The sequence below is a fragment of the Terrapene carolina genome, unplaced genomic scaffold, assembly GCF_002925995.2.
Source record: "Terrapene carolina triunguis isolate 2854851 unplaced genomic scaffold, T_m_triunguis-2.0 Scaffold242, whole genome shotgun sequence".
Taxonomy (NCBI): domain Eukaryota; kingdom Metazoa; phylum Chordata; order Testudines; family Emydidae; genus Terrapene; species Terrapene triunguis.
In genome coordinates this window covers 5391922-5418008 of record NW_020664593.1, presented here as the reverse complement: position 1 = coordinate 5418008, position 26087 = coordinate 5391922, and the positions used below count along the sequence as shown (strand labels likewise).

General features: G+C 46.0%; 1 protein-coding gene across 3 annotated transcripts in view; it reads right to left on the bottom strand.

Annotated features, from left to right (window-relative positions):
- Positions 1 to 26087, bottom strand: part of B4GALT4 (beta-1,4-galactosyltransferase 4) — a 53767-nt gene that overhangs the window by 7021 nt on the left and 20659 nt on the right. For 2 of the 3 annotated variants that reach the window (XM_024198404.3, XM_024198405.2), the window contains exons 2-4: positions 6456 to 6942; positions 4326 to 4558; positions 367 to 554 (exon numbers count right to left, since the gene is read on the bottom strand). In XM_024198404.3, the coding sequence (XP_024054172.1) occupies positions 367 to 554; positions 4326 to 4558; positions 6456 to 6726 (692 nt within the window). In that variant the 5' untranslated portion in view covers positions 6727 to 6942. Of the gene's footprint in view, positions 1 to 366; positions 555 to 4325; positions 4559 to 6455; positions 6943 to 25605; positions 25609 to 26087 lie in introns of all 3 variants that reach the window. The other variant, XM_024198403.2, reaches the window with a different exon arrangement.

Sequence of the window (26087 nt, the reverse complement as noted above, 5' to 3'; positions counted from 1 at the left end):
CTTTATTAGAGCAACTTTAGGGAGGATGATCCTGCTAAAATCACAGGACCAGGAGACCTGAAATGAATTCCCGGTTCTGCCACAGTGTCTATGCATAACCTGCGATACATCACTTAGCCCCCTCAGAACCTCCATTTCCCCATGTGAGAAACAGGGCTAACCACAGTGACCTACCTCACTGGTGATTTGAGAGACTAAATTCATTTATGTTTGTAAAGATCCTTGGATGGAAGGTGCTATAGAAGGGCACAACATTGTATGAGATGGCAGGGAATGAACCAATCTAAGGGTCCTTTAGAAAGGGGAATGTTACCAATAATCTGGCAATTACTAGTCAAAATATTCTCCAAGCTCTTTTATTCCTACCTGTACCCAGTGTTGTTCCTGCCAACCACAAGGTGCTTTGGTTGTTTGTCACACGTGTACATGTTAAAGTCATTCTCTGGCACCAGGTCCACATCATGGAAAATGAAACAGTCCCAGTTTTCCTCCTTCAGGGCCTCCAGGTATCCTACATTCAGCAGTTTAGCTCGGTTAAACTTGGTATTGCCAGCCTGTGAAAAAGGAAAGGAAAACAAGGCATACATCAAACCCATTAAAGGTTATTTGCAACCTGCCTGGATTCCATCCTAACTGCAGAGTTTACAGTATCCTTCATGGCACTCAGCCTTTATACTGTACCAAGTTCTCATACGAAACAAAGAGCTATTCCTTGACATATGTGGGCATCAAAGCATCCAATATTGTGAGGTGTTTCTTCATCCCCTACCTGTCATGAATGGCCATGGTCAGAGTCAGACAAGGCACAGGTTATCTAGCTGCCAGAAGTAACCTAAGTTGTGTGATACTATTCTACTCCCATCACTGATCTTGCCTTAGAATTTCCATCTGGCAAAGTAATGAAAGAGCAACGACCATGTAGCTTAGAAAGCATGGAGTGTAAATGTAGTTAGCATGAGTTACACAAACATAAAAAATAATTGTATTATAAAATTTAGCACTTTTCTGCTAAAGCACAGAGAGGTAGTGACTTGCTTAAGGTCACACATTATGTGCAGAACTGGGGAAAAAATGTGGTATTCCTAATACCCAGTCTGGTAACCTACTCGCAATCGACACACACTGTCTTTTATATACACAGAACTGTACCAGGACTCCTGGCTTGGGATTTTATTTTATTCTATTTTTTACTGGATTGTACATGTTTACTTTTTGCTACAATTTGGTGCCTCTTCCCTCTTCAGAAGGATCAGTTCTATAGGTTTATTTTAAATTGTAGCTGAAGAATTTCGAGCTGTAGTTGGTCGTTTCATAAGCCTATGCTGGTGACAAAATTCACGTTAGAGCAATGACGCAGCCATCTGATGAGCGCGCATGTATTTGCATGCATGCACGCACCTACCCACACACTAGCCTGCAGCACACATCCTGTGGCTATGTGTGAATAACAGCCTGCAGTGCAAACAGAAACAGAATGACAGTTCACATTCCCTTTAAAAAGGAAGTTAACCATTTTCCATCTTTATCAATGTTTATTTTTATAAAACCATCTGCTAAAAAATTAGAATCAATATTGTTTTATCAGTTGCCATTGGACGTAACCCTAGGCTAATATATATTTCCTGCAGACAAAGCAGCCCACACCCACATAGGATTCAGTTGTGACAGAGAATGAGCTGCAATGTATTAATCTATGAATACTGATGTGCAATAATGATATGAATAGTTAAGTGACCTGATCAGGGAGGTACATTTATTGTGTAACTATGGTGAATTAATAGAATTTCCTGTAAGACTGTACTGATCTAACTTAATAAAGATCTGAAGGGACAACAAACAGGAAAGCAATGCAATAAACCTAGGTAAGCAGCCTCAAGCGCGCACTTGGAAGACAATGGGACAAGCTGTTAGCTTCTAGGATCCTGTCTCCAGGCTGAAGTGTCAGAGTTGTTTTGCCAAAGCTGGGAGCCTGGAGATCAAAACACTAAAGAGTTTAAAAGCCCTTCTCAGAGGAATGAGAGGGGGTACTTTCAGGATCCATCCAGGGAGACAGAGAAATGCTCTGTGAAAGAGTCTGAAGAAGTTGGCTCTTCTCACATCCAGGGGATGGTAAATCTGGGGGAAGAGCAGGCATGCATATATGTTGAGTATGGATATGGAGCCTTTCACTTACATATTAGGTCAAATTCAGCCTAGGCTGGTAGTTACAAAGAGTCTAACATCTGAAGGCTGTTTGGAGTCACTGATCAGGTCACCCCAATCCAGTTCCTACATGCAGAGAGCCACATCACAATTACCATTGGCTCTAACTGGCCCTCTTGTTGCCAGTTTCAGCCTAAACCCAAGGACTGCATAGCATAACCCATGGAGATTAAACTCCCCTTTCTCCCCCTATAGGCAGGCTTAAGGCACACTGGTGGAAGAATAAATTGCGGCAAACAGCTCAACACCTACTTCGTGGACAAAGGAAACATTTGTTCTCCAGGGTTTTCACCAGCACCCCTTTAAAAAAAAAATACATATTTTTAAAATAATGTAAAGGTGACCTGCAGAGGGAAAAGGATTGGGTTGGTGCCCTTTTCATGATCAGTGGAGAAGACTTAAAAGGCCCTTTCCTTCTCTTTCTCTCCCCCGCCAAAATCACCCAAGAGGCAGTCCCTGCATGTTTAGTATTAAAAAGTCAGGTGTGGTCCACCCTGCTTTTTCTGGAACACAGTGTGAACAACTAGTAAGGTTATGACCTCACAATTAACAAGAGCAAGCAACAGCTGATCCTCAAAATCCCTTCTCTGTGTTTACACGTGCTGGTTTTGTGTGTGCCTATCCATCACCGCTCCCTAACAATAAAGGACTATGGGAGAGTCCCAGTCCACATCTGAGTCTTCAAAAGAGAGACCCTCCAGCAAAACAGGGAAACCAAGACCTGGCACTCTTGATAGATTAGACAGACTGAGTTTTGGGGCCTTCTTTAATACATCCTAAAGTAGTTTAGGAGGGACATCCCCCTCTTCAGCCAACCTGTAAAATTCAGAGCAATGAACAAACAAAACAGGATATTCCAAGTGAAAGCAGATCCTGCCAATCACTCCTGTTCCTAGATGATTTAGAGCTAGAAATAGGCCTTCATTCAGAATTTCCTGCCTCCTCTTGGTTTATGACACAATTGTGAGGTTATTTAAACAGGACAGGATGAGGAGTTTTCCATTAATTTATTTGTTTTCTGCTATCTGAATAGTGAATCAAAGTAGAGCAAACACGTGAATGGAAGTTTAAAAACAGAAAGCCCTGAGAGTGGGTTACAAGAAAAGCATTTGCTGGTTTCCACTCCCAGAGCAGGCTGCTGCTTCAAGCTCACCTGACCACAGCACCAGTGCTGGGCATGAAAGAAACCCAAACAAGGGTTAAAATGCTCTACAAAATTAGCAATTAAGTTAGCAGAGCCACTGAATGTGAACAGGCAGATCACAGAATCTCAAAGGTATCAAACATACTGTCAGGACTTCACATTCCATTCATCTTTGCTACTCAAAGAGTACCTGTATGCCAAAGAGCTCTTATTTAGTGTTTTGTGATGTGAATAATGACTGTCACTATCAAAAAACTATCTGAAGGCGTGGAAGAGACCCATGAACCAAGATCCTCGATCTGAACACCCTCAAAATTTTGGGGCTGAGAACATTTCATCCTGGTTGTGTAAGTTTAATGTGCTGGGTAAGTTAATTTTATCAGTAAGAAACATTATTAGGATGGTCAGGTCACCTCAAGCCCTAGCTCAGGAATGCTAACTAAGCTACAATACATTTCATAGTTTATTCAGGCTGGCAAGGGCTTCCTATGTATGATTTTAAAGGCTCTAGCTACACCAAGGACATTTTCTAAAAGGATTCCCATCTTTAACAATAGTCCAGATTTCCCAGTATTAGCACCAGTGTGAGCCCCAATGCAGAAGGGCTGCCAAAGCCATGTTAGCACTATAACAATTAGACTTGTTCTGAGCAGGCTGGATGGCACCGTGCATAAAGCACAAGAGGCAGCTACCAGCCAGTCTGTCTTGAAGCTCGCAACATTGTTAACACAGACAGAACTGAATTGGTGTTAGCGAAGGCGGGACATTTTAAAGAGCTTCTCTAATTCAGACAGGATCTCTGAGCAAAAGGAATGCTGTTGTCCTCTAGCCAATAAAGGAGACAGCCAGCCCCAAGACACCATCACAAAGCCAGGAGGAATATCTATCTGCAGGGCAGAAGAGTTTGGGATGCACAGGCGTTAATTAATCTCCCATCCCTCCCAGACAGGTAGTTCTCTTGCCTTCATTGTTGCCTCACCTGATGGATGACATAGATACCATAGTCCAGTTGCTGTCTCTGTAGGAATGGGTGGAGGTGCTCCAGCAGGTACAACAGGTGCTTCTCTCGATTGCGGTGTGGGATCAGGATGGCCACTCGTTGCAGTGCTGAGCACTCTGCAGGGCGATGCCGGCCTTTTGCGACCTGAGGGTTCTCCTTCTGTACCTCTTCCAATGTGAGAGATGCTTTGAACTTGAGCTTGCTGGGGCCCTCTAGGAGAAGCACAGGAAGCATTCTTAATTCATTTCAGGTTTCGGGCTAGCTCAGTACCTTCAGGGGAGTGGCTCTGCACTCCAGCATTTATAGATTCCAAGACCAGAAGGGGCCATTCTGATCATCTAGTCTGACCTCCTTTATAACACAGTCCATACAACAGCATGAGACGCCTGGGTTCAATCCCAAATTCTGATTTATCTTGCTTCCCAGATCAAACGGAATGGAGAGTGCTGTAAAGGCAATACATGAGTCCTGGAGGGAGTGGGTACTTGGAGTTGCTTAGCATTTATTCATTGAAGAAGCAATGTCAATGATACATAAAAAGAGTCCCACTCAAACAGGATAGTCATGGTTTCAACATGGGTTTCAAGGAGAGGGAGGGGAGGAACAAGAGTGGAGAGAGATGTGAGAATAGGAGTGCAGGGAATCATCATGGCTTTAACCATGGACATAGAAGGATGTAAACATTTTAGGGTCAGGAAATGGCTCTTATTAATCCAATATTCCCATGCCCAAATGAGACTTTTTCAATGGCTGCTGTGCTGATCTTTCATCATGGCCTCTGCTGACACAGAGAAAGCTCACTTGCGGGAGAAGAAATCACACAACTGTGACTAGAGATGGTTGCAAAGTTTTGACTGAAAAAAATTCCCAGGAAAAAATAAATGTTTTAAAACTTTTTTTTTTTTTTGCAGGAAAAAATGTCAGCATCGCCCAACCAGCTTGCATGAGTGTGGGCATACAAGGAGGACGACATGGTCCGGAAGCTTTGTGCTGCTAACATAGAAATCACCCCCTGGCAGTAAAGCTGAAAAGGTAGCATGGGCCAATATGGCGAACCTCAAGGTTCCATGGGCCGCTCAAGGTTCCATGGAGCTACAGTACTAATAAAAATGGCCAGTCTAAGAAAACAACGAGGAGTCTAAGGAAGCCTCTGAAGATGTCCACCAGGAGGACAGCATTAATCCCCAAAACAGTCACACAGTCTTTGTCAAAGGAAGGTACACTTATGAAACTGCATTTCATTTCCCACCAGAGTTTTCACATCTGCTGTGGAGATCGAAAGGGGAAGGAAGTGTATGGGTTGTGAGGAGGATGGAAAGCTCTTACCACAAAAGCAGGGTACAGCATAAAATAAAGGAGTGAAGCAGTGGAATCAGCAAGCAAGTCAGGTAGGGGCAGAGGCCCATTTCTTACTAAATTATTATTCTGGAGTTCAGCACATTGCAATATGCATTTCAGAAAATGGACTGTACTCAAGTACTGCAGATACAACAGATTAAACAGTGAAGAGCACAGTATGGGACCTGTTATGAGCCCAGTAACCAGGTACCTACAGTTGCCAATGGAGCACAGTATCCAGATATCAGGCTGCTACAGCTATTTTTGATGGGTTTTCCTTCCCCCGCCCCTTCTGTCCCCACTGTCTAACTGGCTGTCATAGCCAGTAAGTACATATGGGCCAGACTAGTCTCATACGCAAGCAGGAATGTCATCCATTCCATCTCCTTCCAGTGCTGGCATGGTGGGTTTTTGCTATCCTTTCAGAACAAAGGCAGGGGGACAGCTATATAGGTAACGCATGAGCTACCAGAGTTAGTTTAATTCACCTAGCCAAAGCACCATCACTGGGCGTGGCATGGACTCAACAACCTCTCCCCATAATGTATTAAACTGTCCTCCACATCTCTTTATACTTCTTAAGTATTTCTAGGGTGAACGGATATCAAACTGTTAAGAGGATGCTGTTTATCTGTTATGCAACAGTCACTAGCTGTGAGTTTGGTTCACAGGAAAAGCACCTGGGTGAGAGGTGGCCAGAGGGGAACCAAGGAATCAGTAGCACAAAAGCAGATTTCATTCATTAAAGACACTAAAGACTGAGCCACTTACGCAGGTAGGGAGAGAGAGCAGGGCAGTGACTCATGGTGGACTTCACTGTATGCACTTCCACAGTTGACATGGCCTTCTTTTTCTGATTCTCCTTCTCCAGCATGGTTGCCTTCCTGAAATTCTCCACCAAGCTCTTTGCTTTGGGAGTCTCCTGTACAGTGTCCACAAGGTAACTGGAGGTGGCCCATGCTACCACCATCATGCACAAGATGAAGATCAGCAGCAGCCTGAATTTGTAGGAGAGGTGAAGGATGACAGAGCTCAAGCCCATGGCCCTCTCTCATTTGCAAGCCACTCCCTCAGCAATGTTCCTGATGCAGCCCTTTCACCAGACACTTCAGAAGGGTGAAAATAAAGGACCCAAAAGGAATGTCACAATAAGGCAGGAAGCTGGGAGATATCAAAGGCTGCTGAGACTCCTGTTGCTTTGGAATTCATGGAGTTCTGGTACAGTGATTGTTGGAAGGCAAACATCACATGACTCACCCTAGACCAAAACAGAGAGAAGAGGTTATTTTATATTCCCCCAGCTGCACTGCAACACACTCCCCGCCCACCCCATCGAATTCACTAGAAGAACATGGGGCACAAGGGGTGCTAACAGAGAAGCGGAGAGCCAAAGCACTACAAAAAGTTGTTAGGGCACCAGACAGTAAGTCGAGAAACCTGGGTTTTGTTCCCAGCTCTCCCACTGACCTGCTGTGTGACATTGGGCAAATCTCTTCCACTCTTTGGGCCTCTGTTTCCCCTCCCACCCTCTCTCTGTCTGGTCCTATTTAGATTATGAGCTGCGGCAGGAACTGTCTCTTACTATGTGTGTATACAGTGCCCAGCACAATGGGGCCCTGATTTTGGGTCTATAGGACTATTTCAGTACAAATAATTAACACCAACTGGAAGGCAGGAAGCTCTGCCTGGCCTGCCTCTAGCCACACTCCTGAAAAGTGAGGCATAGCTGAAATTACCTCTGAGGAATGAAACTCGCTTTGCTTTAAAGTTTAAGGAGAGATGTTCTCAGGGATGCACCCCAGGAGTGAGCCACACAATGCTTGCTTAGTGTCAGAAATCCTTCCTTCCCCAGCCACTCCGCATTATTACCTCGTGACCCCTGCCCTCCACTTTCTTCTCATCTGCTCTCAGAATGTTGAAGAACTAGCTGGGAGGAGGCAAGTATTCCTGTTTTTCTGAGTGGGAGTTTCATTTTCAAGTGAGATTTTTCCCAATGATCCTGTGATACTGGCAGACCAGGTGCTAGCTCATGCCAAGGCCCCAGGCCTCACTGAACATTTACGAATGCATAACTGGAAACCAGTCTTGTTTACTTGTGTGTTAGCATCATCAAAACAGATAATAGGTGTTAAGTTGATAAGAACATGCTTAGTGTTCAGACTTGATAAAATGCTTGTAGGATGCTACATGTATTACTCTCATTTATAATCTCTCTATAGCCCAGGGATCGGCAACCTTTGGCACGCGGCTTGCCAGGGTAAGCCCCCTGGTGGGCCGGGCCGGTTTGTTTACCTGCCGTGTCCGCAGGTTCGGCCGATCGCGGTTTGCACTGATTCGCTGCTCCAGGCCTATAGGGGCTGCGGGAAGTGGCGCGGGCCAAGGGATGTGCTGGCCGCCGCTTCCCACAGCCCCCATAGGCCTGGAGCGGCGAATCAGTGGGAACCGCGATCGGCCGAACCTGCGGACGTGGCTGGTAAACAAACCGGCCCAGCCTGCCAGGGGGCTTACCCTGGTGAGCTGCGTGCCAAAGGTTGCCGATCCCTGCTATAGCCCATGGTACAAAATTATACTGAGTGTTTGCATTGTAACCCTCTGTAACTGTGTTACACAACAAACAGGAAAAGAAGCACTTATAAAGGTAAAGTGCTTGTCCTGCATACAAGAATAGCCCATTGGAAGCATTGACCTATTTTGTAGCATCGAAGGACAGAGACTTTGTTGACTGCATTCCTAATTCCCTCCAGGAAGGAGAGACCTATGCATAAACTTATTCCATCAGTTTTGGACAAGAGAGGAAGGGATAAAAATCCCTATCAAGGAGAAACTGAATCTCTCTTATGCTACGTGGACTTGGAGGAGCAGGGATTTCTAAACACAACCATAGAGATCCCCATGATGCTTGGCATGGTTTAGCCCGGGGGGGGGAGAGGGAGGGAGGGAGAAGACATTTTGCATTGACAGATCACTACATAGAATATTAGGGTTGGAAGAGACCTCAGGAGGTCATCTAGTCCAATACCCTGCTCAAAGCAGGACCAACACCAACTAAATTAACCCATCCAGGGCTTTGTCAAGTTGGACCATAAAAACCATTAAGGATGGAGATTCCACCACCTCCCTAGGTAACTCATTCCAGTGCTTCACCACCCTCCTAGCGAAATAGTGTTTCCTAATATCCAACCTAGACCTCCACCACGTCAACTTGAGACCATTGCTTCTTGTTCTGTCATCTGCCACTACTGAGAACAGCCTAGCTCCATCCTCTTTGGAACCCCGCTTCAGGTAGTTGAAGGCTGCTATCAAATCCCCCCTCACTCTTCTCTTCTGAAGACTAAACAAGCCCAGTTCCCTCAGCCTCTCCTCGTAAGTCATGTGCCCCAGACCCCTAATCATTTTCGTTGCCCTCAGCTGGACTCTCCCCAATTTGTCCTTGTCTCTTCTGTAGTGGGGGGACCAAAACTGGACGCAATACTCCAGGTGTGGCCTCACTAGTGCCAAATAGAGGGGAATAATCACTTCCCTCAATCTGCTGCCAATGCCCCTACTTATACAGCCCAATATGTCGTTGGCCTTCTTGGCAACAAGGGCACACTGCTGACTCATATCCAGCTTCTCGTCCACTGTAATCCCCAGGTCCTTTTCTGCAGAACTGCTGCTTAGCCAGTTGGTCCCCAGTCTATAGCGGTGCATGGGATTCTTCCTTTCTAAGTGCAGGACTCTGCACTTGTCCTTGTTGAACCTCCTCAGGTTTCTTTTGGCCCAATCCTCCAATTTGTCTAGGTCACTCTGGACTCTATCACTCTTAGGATTTAGACTGCAATTCATTTGTGTTATATGCTTGCTTGCTTGAACCTGTAAATAACTCACTTCTTTTTCCTAGTTAATAAACCTTTAGTTAATTTATTACAGAATTGGCTACAGGCATCTTTTGTGAGAGATCTAAGATACCAATTGAGCTGGGGTAAGTGACTAGTCTCTTGTGATTGCAAGCAACCTGACTATTGTGATTTTTGGTGTAAGTGACCATTTATCACTAAGTCCAGCTTGTCTAAGTGACAAGATAGACTGAAGAGCTTAAGGGAACTGTCTGTGACTCCATGGTAAGACTGTTACAGTGATCCAGAAGTTCACATTTGTTACTGGGTTGAATAATTAGATTTCACCAACATACCACCAGTTTGGGGTGTCTGCCCTGTTTTTGACAGTCTGCTCTGAGGTAAGCACTCGTGGTCATGAGACACTCCATACAGCATGATAGATCCAACCTTTTATTTCTTCCCCCAACCACCTCACAGGTTCCATGTCCAGAAGACACTCCCTTCTCACTGACCCATGATCACATAGCTATGATGTTAATTTTTCATGATGCAGACCATACAAGGAAGAGAGAAATTAGACTGTAACTGTGGTATGTAGCCTATCACTTAAATCAGCTTCTGTACCAGATGACTGGAGGATAGCTAAAGTGACAACAATTTTTTTAAAATGCTCCAGAAACAATCCCAATTACAGGGTGGTAAACCTAACTTCAGTACCAGGCAAATTGTTTGAAAGTGTAGTAAAGAACAGGGCAGAAATAAGTGGTCAGTTTTCACAATGGAGAGAGATAAATAGTGGTGTCTCCAGGGATCCGTATTGGGACCAGCTCTGTTAAACATATTCATAAATGATCTGGTAAAAGGGGTAAACAGTGAGGTGGCAAAGTTTGGAGAATATACAAAATTACTCAAGACAGTTAAGTCCAAAGTAGGGATGTAAATAGGGTTTAAAAATAGTAACCATTTAACCTACTAAAATTCTATTGGTTAAACGGTTAATAGTGAAGCTGTTCTGCTGGCCCCGCCAGGCACGGGGTCCTGGCAGCAGGCAGAGTTTAATTGTTAACCGAAACTGGTAAGACTACTCCGGAGGGCATTCTGTGCCAAAAAATTAAAAAATCTGCACACAAGATTTTAAAATTCTGCAAGTTTTATTTGTCAATAAATAAATGCAGAGGCTCCAGGATGGCAGTGGGGAGCACAGGCCACTGGCTGCACGAAGGTGGAAGATCACCCTGCACAGGGCCGTCCCTAGCTGTTCTGGGGCCCTATGCAGGGGGTGCGTGTGGGGCCCCAGGCCTCTGCAGGGGAGGAGCGGGGGGCAGGCCCCAGGCCTCCATGGGGGGGGCTGGCTTGGGGGGCAGGGGGAACCACCCCCCAGCACTCCCCAGCAGCGCGGCTGGGGCCGGGCTGCTGCACTCCCTCACTCAGGGGAGTGGGGGTGGGCAGGGGTGGGAAGAGGCGGGGCTGGGGCAGGGAAGGAGTGGGGCGGAGCAGGGCGGGGGCCCTTGGGAAGAGCCAGAGCAGGGGCTGGAGTAGCACACAGCTGCGCAGGGCACCAGGAAATTTGGTGCCCCAAATTTCCTGGTGCCGTGCACAGCTGCGTGCTTTCGTATGGGTAAGGCCCTCACCCTGCAGCCTCTACCCCCAGGACACGGACTCAGCGGTGAGGCTGCACCCAACCCTGACACAGCATAAGGCCTGGGCCTGCCCCAGAAACACCCTGGGGCCCTGCCCTTCTGTGCCAGGTGCACCAGGTGTGGGGCAGCTAGGCTCAACCAGGCAGGATCCAAGTGTGGAGGGGCTCAGTGTGGGGGGATCCAGATGCGGAGTGAGAGGATTCAGTGTGAGACAATCTGGGTGCAGGCAGCTCTGTGGGGTGTCTTGGTGTGGGGGGGATCTGGAGAAACAGAGGCTCGTCGGGGGGTTCCAGATGCAGGGGCAATGGGACTCTGCAGGGGCTTCCAGATAAAGGTTGTTGGGGCTCAGCAGAGGGGTATGGGTGTGGGGGTCTCAGCAGGGGTGTGTAGGTGCTAGGGGAGTGGGGCTTGGTGGGGGTCTGGGTGCAGCTAGTTGGCGGTCAGTGGCGTGGGGGTCTGGATGTGGGGGCTCAGGGTGGTGCAGGGGGTGGTGTATCAGGGTGGGGTGAGTGCAAGAAGCTCAGTGGGGGGTGGTCTGGATGCAGGGATGGGGGTCCAGAGACAGGGGGTCTGGGTGCAGGAGGCTCCAGATGCAGGGGTTGAGGTTCGGATATGAAGGGCTAGGGGGCTTCTGGATGTACCGAGTGAGGCTTGGCAGGGGTGTCTGGGTATGGGAGGTCTGGATGCACAGGGGTTGGGTGGATGGGGGGAGTAGCTCTGCATACAGTTACCCCCCGACACATACACACAGCTGAGGAGTGATGGGGGCAAGAAGCAGGGGAGGATGCTGAGCTTCCTGTAGCTGGGGGAGGTTTCTGGGGGTGGGTCTGAAACAACCCCAACCACTTATTGCAGGGGAAGAGGAAGTCTCATCCTCTCCTGCCTCCAGCCCAGGGACTAGCAGCTAATCCTAGCTCAGGATAGGAGCCACTGGCTGGGGAGTCCCCAGCCCTGCGGTGATTTACCTCTTCGCCGGCTGCTCTGGGTGCCTGAAACGTTGTACCTGCACTGCTAGGGAGTGGTGCGTGACTGCTCTTGCAGCTTCCCTTTGCTTCCCTGTCAGAAAAACATTTTTCTGTGGGGAAGAAAAGAAATCTGTGCGGGACATGAATTCTGTGCACATGCAGAAATTCCCCAGGAGAATAAGACTGATGCTTATTGGTTAACCGGTTAGACTTTTACGTCCCTAGTCCAAAGCAGACTGCAAAGAGTTACAAAGGGATCTCACAAAACTGGGTGACTGGGCAACAAAATGGCAGATGAAATTCAATGTTGATAAGTGCAAAGACATGCACATTGCAAATCATAATCCCAACTAGACATACAAAATGATGGGGTCTAAATTAGCTGTTACCACTCAAGAAAAAGATCTTGGAGTCATTGTGGATAGTTCTCTGAAAACATGTGCTCAGTGTGCAGCAGCAGCCTATAACAGGTTCAAAAAAGAACTAGATACGTTCATGGAGGATAGGTCTATCAATGGCTATTAGCCAGGATGGTCAGGGATGCAACACTAAGCCCCTTGGGGCAAGGACTTCCTTTTTTGTTCTGTATTTCTACAGCCCCTTGCACAGTGGAGGATTGGTCTATGACTAGGGCTACTAAGAACTATGATTAAAAAAAAAATAGAGGTTTGATAAAGGAGAGATTCAGGAGGTTATTCCAGATGGGAGGAGCTGCAGAGGAGAAGGCTCTGGCACCAACTCCCTATAGTGATGAAGCAGTGGGAAAGGACAAGGTGAAGGCTGGTGCCAACTTAGAAGAGGGGAGCAGTGAGAGACAAGGCCAGTGATACAGGTTGGATCAAACACAGACAGCGTTAAGAACAAGGAAAGTTATTTTGAACTGCTTCACAAAATAAAGGGGAAATCAGCAGAGCTGTCTCAGGATGGGGGTCTATGTGGCCACAATCTGTCTCCTCCTCCCGCTTCCTCAGCTGGGCACTATTGAGTGTGAGGGACAAGTCTGTGGCTGGCAAGGTGACTTGGTTTTACCCACCCCTGGCTCCACCTGCTTTGGTAGGAGAAGAGGGCTCTTGGCTTTTCAGGGAAAATGCTGGCACCTAGCAGCAGCTATTCAGAACAACTCTCTTCTGTCCCCCTCACAGGGCTGTGGTATGAGTGAGGCAGAAGCACCAGATGAAAGGAGAGGGAGATGCTCTGTATAGCAGTTGCAGGGCAGAAAGCAGGGAGGAGGGAACACTACTTCCTGCAAAGCCCCAGGGTCCCCAATTCCTGCTCCCAGAGGAAACTGGGAAAGGTTAAATGGGGATAAAAGAGGAGAACTTAGGGGCCATCGGAAAGCTGAAAGGACAGTGGGGGGAACCCTGCCATTCAGGTTTCAAACTTAGAAAGGGAAAGGCCCTGAGACTGCATGAACTCAGGGGAGAGGAGAATAGTGCAATAATATTTGACACCTCCCCACTAAATGTTTAGTTCCCATCTGCAAAAGCAACAGGGCAGAATCTCCCTTCCAAAAACACAAGTAAAATTAAAGCCTCACCTCTTCTCAATCCTTCCCCCTTGTCTATCTCTCCTGCCCTTGAGACAGTACTCACTGATCTCTGTGTTCTTTTGTGGATTACTCTACACCTCACCATTACAGGGACACAGCTGAGTTTGCTTGGGTCTTTCATTTTCACTGGTTTCCCCAGAATTTCAAGAGGAAAAGCACTGGAACATTTGGTAAAATGTGTGAACGGTACAAGTCTCTGCAATGACCTCTGAGAGCGGGACAGACCGGTTTGTTTCCTTTTGAGGTTTAGAGAGAAATAAAACCTGCACCAAGGAGAACAAATTACATGCAAATAATTCACTGAGTCACTGCTGGTCACTTTCAACCCCACACTAATGCACTAAAAATAGAGTGAATGCGAAAGTGGCTGGATGAGCTGGCTGCCCAAGTATGTACCGAAGGTCTCAGACGAGAGTGTACTTGGGATGCGTAGCCTCTCCTGTTACTCACACTACCGTGGCTACTCTGCTATTTTTAGCTCAGTCAGATCTAGCAGGGTTGAGCTGGAACTTCCAGTTTGACATAAGTTGGTGGAAGGTATAAGTTACACCTTCCACCAACACTACAGAAGGAAAACAAGAGGCAGCAGCTAAAGGTCAGCATGGGTAATGAGAATACCAGTAAAACACAATGCTTTTCATCACAGGAACTCAAAGCACTTTACAAATTAAATCCCCCAGCACCCTTTTACGGTGGATGTCATCATCCCCATTTTGCAGATGGGTAAACAGAAATACAGAGGGGGAAATAATTTACTCAAGGTTCCCACAGTCACTCATTAACAGCCACTGCACTATCCAGCAGAGTACTCCCCTCACATTTAAGGCACAAAGTCATAAAACTAACTATATAATAATGGCATCTCAGCACATCTCCTCCTTGTGCATACTGAATCTTGCATCTACAAACTTTAGTGATGAGCACACGGTTTTACAGCTTTTTACGCCTACAAAGCAAACAACTAAGAGACACTGACTCAGAGTTTATTTCTCTTGCTACTCTCCCAGAGCTAACAAAATTCTGACTGCAGAATCCTTGTTACTGGTGATGAGGCACATGCAGAGAAGTGGCCTTGGGGTGCCAACTCTGAAGCATGGGGACACCACCACAGTGCCAAAAATGCAACCTCTGCTCCATGAGCACTTGCATTCCCTTTTTTTCCCCTCTCTCTCTCCCGTTCGAGTGATGTGCTGCCAACATTCTAACAAGGAATCTCTGAAAAACATTCTACCTCACTAAAGGCTTGTCTACACTGGCACTTTACAGCGCTGCAACTTTCTCGCTCAGGGGTGTGAAAAAACACCCCTGAGTGCTGCAAGTGTCAGCGCTGTAAAGAGCCTGTGTAGACAGTGCACCAGCACTGGGAGCCATTCCCCTCATGGAGGTGGGTTTTTTTAAGAGCACTGGGAGAGCTCTCCCCCAGCGCTATGCTGTGACTAGACAAGCCATGTTAAAGCGCTGCCGCGGCGGCACTTTAACGTTGCCAGTGAAGACGTGCCCTTAGCAACACATGGAACATTTTCTGGGTAAAATGCTCTTCCCCAAAAACATCCATCAGTTCCTCACTCTCTCCCCCTACAAATCAATTAATTCTTCCACACTCACCCAAGTTCTGTGAGCTGATTGGTTGGGAATAGGTTCCCTCTGATAGAAAGGCTGAGTAATAATGTGAGGATAGGATCCCTTTAGTTCTTGAGGTAGGTGCGTCTCCTCTAGAGGATTTTAGAGGATTAGATGGGAGAGGAGGTTATCTTAGCTGGTGGGGAAGGGAGTTGTGAAGGAAGAACAATGCTCCAGGCTCTCTCAGTACCAACTCTTCAAACTATAAGAGAGGTGAGGTAATATCTTGTATTGGACCAAGCTCTTCAAACTAGAAGTAGTTGATGAGAGGGACATGCATTGGCAGGGAGAGAGGCAGGCTGCAGTGGCTACAGGATCCCTACTCAGTGCAGCAGCAAGTTCTTCCCATCTCTTCCTTATTTGTGCCTCAAGTGGGCTGTGCAGAGGGAAGGAGGGCACAAGAACTATGCATCGCATCCCTCATTCACCGTTAAGTGTCATTCATAGTAGACACTTAATTGAACAGGTTGATGCACAAACAATTCAGCATGTCCTCACTAGCCTTGCTGAACTGGCTAAGTTTGGGCCGGTGTCCACACTGATTTGCCAAAACCAATTCAGCTATTTGTACATTATCCCCACCATGGAGGGTGTTTTGGGAGCGGAGCTCGCAGCCCCACACCACAGATGCAGCCAATAGTTCATGACTGAGCGTCCCCATTTGGTCTCCCTTACCATGAACACACTAAAACCTACCCTCAAATAATGCCCCCTGAAAACATCTTCCTCCCGGAGCCTTCAGTAAACCCCACAGCTTTACATGTCCTACGTAAGCAAACCACACTTAGTTTGCTAGCTGATAGGCCCCTCTCTGCCTCCATGCCATGCCCTATACAGTTCTCCTCCCACCCCACATTAAGTCAGCCGTGGAAATCGTACCCCACCACAAGCCTCCACTAATCCCCTCCATTTCTGCTCTAGATATCCTTGGCTACAAATACCTTCTCAATAGCTTCCCCACTTTAGTGCTACCTCCAGTCATGCTAAACTTTCTGCTGACAACGAACAAGAAACTGTTTTAAAATAAGGAAGACAGTATTATCCCTAAAGATATGCTGCCTGTCTGTCTCTGCTTCACTGCAGAGCTTCTGCCTAGAACCTCCCCCAACCTCTGTACTATGGGATTTGAAGAAACAGTGCACATAACTTGCATTAGCAGCAACAGTGGCCCCTGCACACCTTGTCTGAAAATGGTATGAAGATACATGGAGTGCCAATGGCCACTGACTGAGTGATGAAAGAGCCACAGTTACAGCAGATGGCAAAATCACTAACATTCCTCCAACACTGGTTTATGAAATAACACTGCTTGCGTGCCCTTTGGGATTCTTGTGAGACCCAAGAGTCCAGCCGCTCTAACACTCCTTTCTTTAGCTCCCAGTCCCACTCTGGCTACGTTCTACTGCAGCTCTGCAGCCATTATGTGCTGTGGCTCTGTTTAACAGGTGTCCAAGGTGGTGACCCTGCAGGCGGTTCTGTGATGAAGGTGCCATTGCATTGTTTAGAGCATGAAGTATTACCTGCACCCATATATTCTCAATGTCAGACCTGTTGGCAAGAGCACCTCTCTTCTGCCACAAAATTACCAGACCATCTCCTGAGCCTGTAAATCTTGACACACACACTGGTTTGGAATAAAATCAGACAGGTGAAATGTTACAATAATCAAAGACCGGGAACACTTCTCGCTCACCTCATAGTCACCTGAAGCATGTGCCAAGTGAACAATATGTAAGCAGAGCCACCTTGAGCTTCCTGCTGGGAAACAGTTCAGCAGCTGCCTTTTTCTAAGGCTGGGATTCATAGGCTGCCTGCTAGGCGACCACTGAATTCTGGCTCTGAAATTCATTCTAATCAGCTCAGGACTCTTCATCCTCACAACCATGTGGCCTTGATGCACAGTACTGTTTTTGATCAGAGGAAGCACCAGCTTCACAACATTTAAAGAAGACCTGCAAAGGGGGAAACAATTGGGAGTTTTCCTTTTTTGGCATCTTTGGCAGCCTGAAAAGTGTTGTTTGTTTTTGGTGAGGCAGGGGAGTTGCCTGCTTGCTTTTAAATTAGAAACATACAGGTTTGTCAAGCCTGTAAGATTCTATAACCTTTATCTATACTAAGGGAATTTTGAAAACATTTCCCATCGTTGCTAATACAAGTTCAGCTTCACTGGTGTTAGCAACAGCTGAAGCACCGAGTGTAAATGGGCTGCCAGCAGCCACTGGTATTTTACATGCTATATGGATTAGGTGGGTCTGTGCTGAGCCTGGTACCTCTTGATCCACCCTGCTGCTTCCTTTCCAGCACCTCATGGAGGCTTCACTAGGTGGCTACCCAACTTGGAGCTTGTGACGTTATTGACATAACCTGTAACCGTATAGATCACTGTTATATAGTTGCAGCAAATATTGTACAAAGGTTGTTGTGTAAGGTGTCTATGAAAAGGTTATGATTTGCTGATTATGATTATGCTAGCTGTATGGGTGTATCATTTTTGTAGTTGAAGTTATGAATATTGGCTATGTATTTGAATATCAATGTGTTTTGATTCTAAGTAGCCTCAGTGAAGCATTTGGTCAGCTTCTTAAGAAAGAACTATTCTCAGTAAGTGCCCGATCAAGAAACACTTGGCTGACAATGAGCTTTGCGAGATGCCAATCCACATCTGAGCTTTCCTGGGAAACTAACATGTAAACAATGGCGTCAGCCTGTAAAGAACTGAGTCATGCATGGACATGTGGCTTGCCCATGTGACTCCAGGCTTCATCTTGCTGCTGTGATCTTCCACAGGGCAGAGGATATAAAAGGCCCTGAAAACTCCTCCATCTTGTCTTCAATCCTGCTTCTGACCTCTGGAGGGACTTTGCTACAAACTGAAGCTCTGAACAAAGGACCGAATGACCCATCCCAGCTGTGGATGTATTCCAGAGACTTGGGCCTGGTCTACACTAGGATTTTAATTCGGATTTAGCTGCCTTAATCCGAATTAACCCTTCACCCGTCCACACTACAGAGCCAGTTAATTCGAATTAAAGGGCCCTTTAAATCGATTTCTGTACTCCACCTCGACGAACGGAGTAGAGCCTAAATCGATTTTGTTAATTCGAATTAGGGTTAGTGTGGACGCACACCACCGAATTATTGTGTTTAAGTTAATGGGGTAGTGTGGCCGCACACCACCGAATTAATGTGGTTTAAAACCGAATTAAGGTGCTTAGTGTGGCCGCGCACAATCGAATTTATACAACCTGTTTCCCAAATTCGAATTATCTAAATTCGGATTAATCCTGTAGTGTAGACATACCCTAAATTTGAACCTGCAGTTTATTCCATCACTGAACCAAGAACTTTGCCATTAATGTATGTAATTGATTCCATTTAACCAATTCTAGCTCTCATCTATATCTTTTTCCTTTTATGAATAAACCTTTAGATTCTAGATTCTAAAGGAGTGGCAACAGAGTGATTTGTGGGTAGGATCTAACTTGTATATTGACCTCGGTCTCGGGCTTGGTCCTTTGGGATCAGGAGAGCCATTTTTCTTTTACTGGGGTATTGGTTTTCATAATCATTCGTCCCCATAACAAGTGGCACTGATGGGGATACTGGGAAACTGAGTGTCTAAGGAAATTGCTTGTGTGACTTATGGTTAGCCAGTGGGGTAAAACTGAAGTCTTCTCTGTTTGGCTGGTTTGGTTTGCCTTGGTGTGCAAAGGAAACCCAGCCTTGGGCTATAACTGCCCTGCTTTAAGCCATTTGTCCTGAATTGGTACTCTCAGTTGGGTCCCACCAAAGCCAGCATCGTTACAGAGCTATTCCTCACATGAGCAATGACGATGATAGGCAGGTCAACCTTTAGCATGTGGCTGTGGAGTGGGTGATCAAGTGGAAGTGAATCTCTTCTAGCAGTGGGTCACCCTGACAGCTGGAGGTTTGTTAGCTGATCTGTGGAGTAGAGTGTCAGGTAAGGGAACAGGTGTCCCATGTAATGGGATGGGGCTCAGGGTGTGAGAGGGACATCGGGTCTCCTCCAGTTCCTCTCTTTAAACTCCAGGCCGGAGGTGGGCTGCAGTGGCTACAGGACTCCAAAGCAGTCCAGCAGCAGCTTGGCCCTAACTCCTCTCCTCCTTGTGTGCTGCTAGGGTGACTGACCAGGCTAGGGTCATTGCCAGGTTGACTTTTCTGTTAGTCAATTGCAGCCACCAGTACTCAACCCACTATCTATTTCTCCATTTCTCCTGCTCCTTTATGTATGAGCTGCAGGCTACTGAAAGAGCATTCAGAGCATATCAGGACAGGTAGTGAAGAGAGAGAGAATGCATGCAGCAACCCAAGGGAGTAGAGAAAACAACTAAGAAGTGAGGAGGCAATAGAATGAGGAGAAGAAGAAGAAGAAGAAGAAGAAGTGGTGAAGGAGCAATAGCTAAAGGAAGGGAATAGCTCAGTCAGGAAGAGGCCAAAGAGAGGGAGACAACAGCAGATGAGAAGAAAAAAAAAACAAGGAAAAGGGATGAAAAGAAGACAAGGAAGAAATGGAAAAAGGTAAGGGAAAACAAGGAGGAAACAAAATGCTGAGATTTTCACCGAATATTTCACTTCAGCTCTGAAAAGTCACTTTCCCACATTTTGCTTAATCTCACCAGCAGACATACCACACCAATAAATTTGAGGAAGGAAGGTAACAGAAGGCAAGGGCAAAATATTGTGACTGATATAACTTGAGTCAAATCACTGCTCACTCTTGAGTTTGAAATTAAGTTAACAGGGTAGCATTTGTTCTTTAATATTGCTTGCTGAAACATCAGTACATTCCACCAAAATTTCAAGTCCAATTCAGTTGTCATTTAATAAGTTTTGCCTTATCTGATCTTTCTATTCCTCTAGTGTCATTGTCATTTCTACTGTACTACTCACTGAAATAAAACTTCATACGATGTCCTGACTCCCAATTGTGGTCATCAAAAATCCCCTTCACGTAGAAGAAGGCATTGTTAACCCTGGTATTCTGGCCAAATTTCAGCTCACATATTTACATTTTGCCTACCTAAATTCTCCCTCTAGTTTCTACTAGATACAATATTCGTCTTCACTATCTTTCATAAACCACTGTGTTGCCATGCATCATTAAACAACTGATACATTTCTCCCCAGAGATAGTTTCCCTTAGTTGGTGGGTGAGTTATCATTGTATATTGTGTGATTTGCAATGAGCTCTAGGAAACCTTGGGATATTAAGTTAAATAAAAAATAAAATAGTTATCTTTATATAGCTCTTAACATACTGGAAATTTACTCTGTTTAAAGGCATTTGACCAAGAGCAACTTACTACAATCATCTATAGGCTTGGTTTCATTAACAGCAGATTTCACTTCAGAGAATGTATTCCTTTAAACAAGGTAAAATAGCTACCCACACCTGAAGTGTGCGTGTGTCAGTTTCACAGTAATGACACCTCTGACATCTTCAAGGCCTCCTTGTGGGTACCCCCACTCAGGTCTCATGCCTCAAGCTGTCACCTTTCTCGGGGTGGGAACACGCATACCCTCTCCCTCTAGACTGGGGATTTAGGCTTCAATTCATCCTGTAACTCACCGATCACCTTAGCAAGTCTGAGTTTATTTCATATATATATATATATATATATATATAAATAAATAAATAAATAAAAGGAGGGAGTTTCTGAGTAAATTTGGAGCTCTAATGTACCCTGCTTCTCCCCCACTTGCATTTCAGTCTGACTAACTCAGTCAGGGTAGCATTGGGATATGCCAAATAAAGATACCTAAGCGATGAAGCCTGGAGTCGAACTGAGTTCTTGGGAAGCTGAGTGGATAGAAAGAGGTCTCAGAGGGAACCCCAACATACTTGTGTAGAAATAATTTTCTTTTGCATTTGTTCCACATTTACTAGTCCAGACTGGAGAACTGGGGAACTCTTTATTTTAATAAAAATGTAGAGGAGTGGACTCACCCCTGCGGCGCCTCCTGCTGGTGACTTCTGGGAATTAGCTCATTCCAGCTCCGGAGCACCCTCTGCAGGCCGGTGATCCGCCTGTCCTCTGGCCCCCATGTCCCTCCCTGGACCCCAGAGCCCTTGTACCTGGGGTGCTGCCCCCTAGCAGTAACCCCTCAGTCTTAGGGTCTCCCCTCCCTGGGGAACCCCCACCCACTATTCCCACCTTACCTCAGTATAAGGCTACTGCCAGTCATCGTCTAGCCCCACACCCTGGGGCAGACTGCAGTATCAGCCTACTCATCACTGGCAAGGTTGGGTTTGGACCTGCTGCCTTGGCCTACCCCTGGGCTGCCCTCTGCAACCCCAGTACCCCTTGGCCTTCTGCTAGGCCACAGCCTGGGGCTTTCCAGGCTGGAGCTCCCCAGTTCCTCGGCCTGTCCCCAGCCCTGCTCCACTCAGGTACTCTGTCTCTAGCTCCCTGCAGCCAGGCCCTTCTCTCTCTGAATGCAGAAAGAGACCGAGTCCTTGCTCCTGGCTCCCAGCCTTTATAGGGCCAGCTGGGCCCTGACTGGGGCGTGGGCCAGCTGCAGCTGCTTCCCCAATCAGCCCAGGCCTTTCTTTCACAGCCTGCCAGCCCTCTCCCAGGCTGGTTCCAACCCTGTCAGGGCTGGAGCGGGTCACCACCCAGCTACAGAAAGACTATGTATGACTCAGTTTCCCTGCTCACCTTATATTATAGGCTAAAAAGACAGAATGACTGAGCCACCTAAGATAAGAGGGAGAACACCCAAAGAACCATTTACTATAAACAAGGTAAATTAGGAATGTAGAGAGAAGGTAAAGAATAGGTCAAGCGTGGACAATGATTGGGTTCCTGCAAAGTAACCAATCCAATCCAAAAATGTGTAATGCGATGTATAAGAAATGTAATGAGATGTGTTTTTATATATATTTGTTATATTATATGTATGTATGTATGTATGTATGTGGCAGGATCAGGATGGGTGCTGAAGAAGGCATTTGTCAGAATTGATCAGGTATCTGCTAGCTGTGGAACTTTATTGAGCTGAGACCAGAACCACATACAGTGACTGGTGACATAGGGTGGTACTGGAGACATGGCTATAAAAGGTCTGAATGAGGAAGGAGATAAATCTGTGGGAAGTTTCCCCTAATCACTATGAAAGTTCTGCTCACTATGGACCTTGGTAAACCCACATGGGTGTACAGCTCAATGAGAAAAACTGGGGGCTGAGGGAACTGTGTATAGCAATGCACACAGTCATGCAGAGGTGTGTGATCAAAATGAAAAGTGTCTCTGAGATTCAGTACCAGGTACTACACTTGACCAGAGCGGCACCAATGGCACTGAAACACCAGGCCCACACTCGAAGCCCACGACTACAAGGGGGCCCACAAATGTGTTTGGCACCGGGGCCCACACAAGGTTAATCCAGCCCTGGTCAGCTAGCGTACTATCATATAAACTTTACAGCAAGAACTCGTACCTCCATGGCCCTGCAAATATGGTTCTGCCTGCATCTATGTATTTTAATACAGGCCAATTATTCCTTATAAATATGGATACCAAGCTATTACTGTTGACTTTGCAGTTAGATAAACTCCTCTCACAATAGATAAACCTGAATACTGTGGGCAGAGATAATTAAGAAACATGCACAGACTTAAAATTTTATTTATTTTGTACAATAACTTAACAAAACTACATAAAAAGGAATCACTTCCCCCCGCCGATGAAGTGTAATCACAACTGTGGTAGAATGTTTACCAGTACACAGCAAAAACATACTGCAGTTTAGGACAGGAAGCGAAGAACACCATTATACCCAACTGAAACTCCATGGGAAAATACAAGGAGGTAAAACATAATTATCCAAATTTGAATTTAGCCAGAACACCAAAGTCAATGGCTTTACCAACAGTGCTATCAGATTTTTGAGAACGATATGTGTCAGACATCAGACCCTACTTTTCAAGACAGACAAATACCAGGATATGTATTGCAAACCACATCTCTATATAAAACTGCAACCAACCCTGCCAAACCAAACAAATTAATTTGCCCATCCTCCAGGTACAACACATATCAGTGACATTTGCATACTCACACACTGAGTTAGTGTATCCACAAGGGGCTCTGATACCAGTCAACTCTGTGTTTTTGGAGAACCAGGGCGCAGTGTCTGGCCTGTCTGACTCATGAGGGACAACCCCCCTCCCCCCCCAGGTCTCTCCTTGAACCAAGACCGATCAGAGAAAAGGCTTGCAGAGAGCACTGAAGGGCGTTGGGAGACACACCTAGACCCGTCCTGACAAGAGTGACAAAATTAAGACATCTCAATTTCCATACAGAATGGAGAGCAGAGACAACTCCCCTAGCCTCATCTGCATGAAAGATGAGACAGGGATTAGCATACAGAATGAAGAACAGAGAACCGCACTGAACTATGGGACCAGAAAAGCAGGGAAGCACTGCATCATGGGAATCTCTGCTCCAGAAGTTAATGAACCTATGCCTGCCCACACCCAGCTCAGCAGTTATCAGACCAATTCTAGTAATGAATCCTTGATTGATATCCAAAATACTGAAGCAGCCTAATTGCATTGTGAGCTCCCTGGAAGAAAACACCACCCATAGCCAAGAGTGATCAGCTCCTATTGTCTAGTCTAAAGAAAACCCTTAGTCATCAAACAAAGAACAGGAGTACTTGTGGCACCTTAGAGACTAACAAATTTATTAGAGCATAAGCTTTCGTGGGCTACAACCCACTTCTTCAGATAAATTTGTTAGTCTCTAAGGTGCCACAAGTACTCCTGTTCTTTTTGCGGATACAGACTAACACGGCTGCTACTCTGAAACCTTAGTCATCAGTTTACCCATAAACAAATCTAGTGTTCTCCCTTGAACCATTGTTGTTTCTCTACAAAAACCCTACCTATGTTCAAGTAAGTGTTCGGATGCTTAGATCCAAACTATGCATCAGTTCCACTGAGACTCCATCTTCTCCTGACTGATTGTGCTGGGGGTTTTGCCTGTCTCCAGCACTCAGGACCCTGAGCTACCACCATCACCTGGAAACCCCGACCAGTTCACCCTCATGGAATGGGTGAGATCTCCTTCTTTCTCTTTCTCTGTTTTCCTTTCTACCTTAGGTATTAACCTTTAATAATGTATGTTATGTTTGTTTAGCCCTCCTTGTGTAGTTATCACTATTATTCAATAAATAACTTTTATGGTTAAGTTGGTTGCTTCTCTCTCTCTTGCTGAACTTTACTCTTTTGTGTTTTTAGCTTCCCCCATTTACTCTATAGCAACGCTTCTTTTACCTAAGCTAAAGATCCCTGCAGCGCCCAAAATACTGTGGGGTTTGCTCATCAAGTAGGTTACTGCCAGTACAATTGTGATGTGAGAGTGGGGATAGGGACGTGCTGAATCTGGGACACATAAGGGTGGCAGCTTGCAAGTGCTGCTTGATCCAGCCCGTTGAGTCCAGGGACATATAATAGTGCTGATTGACCCGGTCCGCTGAGAGAGAGAGAGTGTGAGTTCATCCAGTTCTGGGGCTGGAGGAACCAAGCCCTAGAGAACATAGGTCCTGCAGGATGGTTCCATTGGGAGGGGACTTGCATAAGGGAGAAGTAGAGCTCCATATGAAAACACACGTGACACAAGCAGTACATTGACGGAATTACAGAACCACCACCCCCACACCGAAGAGTAACCTGAATAAATGATGTGAAAGTGAAATGAATTATATTAAAGAAATAGAATGAATTAAAGAATGCTGTATGTACCTTTAAGTAGAAATGAGAAATGCTGCAATCCAGGTATCAGGAAAGCAGACATTAACTGTTAATGAATTGCTCCATTTAAGGGCAATTGGTGAAGCATTAGCCTTAGATCAATAAGAGTTAATAAGGAAGCAGGATATGCATATTGTGCCCCAGGCAAATTTTACAATTTTGCTCTCTCTGTCCCTTTGTTTAGTTCGCACCCTTTTATCTGTATAAATAAGACTGTTTGAATCTTGCATGGGGACTCATATTATCTGGGTGTTATTAGCAGAGCACTGTGCTAATAAAACAGAGTGGTCTGACAAAATATGAGTCCTGAGTCTAACTTTGACAATGAGCATACCCGAAAGTAACGGGCTGAGCTGGTAACAGCTCCTGCGGAGAAAAGATCTCTCTCCATATTCCAGCCCAAGTAGTTCAGCTAAGCCTTGGAGAGGGGGAAGAATCCTACGTAGCAATCTGGATGGAGAGCAGCAGCAGAGCAACTCGGGGATCCGTACAGTGGCAAATTCTCTGACCCTGATCATTTCTGCACAATCTAGCCCCAGCCTAACAACCACTGCCTGCTTCATGTCTTGCATGACAGCATGCTGACAGATCCATGAAAATGGGCTCCATGCTGTACAGGGAATGCCGAATACACCCCGCTCAGTGGAAATACACCAGTTCCACTGAAAGAGGGCCCTCCATACCTGCAGAAGAAGGGATAAAATTCAACCCATACTGAAAAACACATTTGGATCCACACATGCTGTAGCAGGGACCGAAGTATAGAAGAGTTCTTGGGACGGTGTTTATCAGATCAGAATTTTGAAGTTTACGATTCAACATCTGTACTCAAACTGGACCCCCGAAGTTGAAACAAGGTTATTGCCGAGGGCAGCACGGACAGACAAAATAACATTCTGGCCCACAGCTTCCAAGGAGGTGATCTGTTTACCGGCAACTCAGTAGAAATAGGTTTCAGAGTAGCAGCCGTGTTAGTCTGTATCCGTAAAAAGAACAGGAGTACTTGTGGCACCTTAGAGACTAACAAATTTAT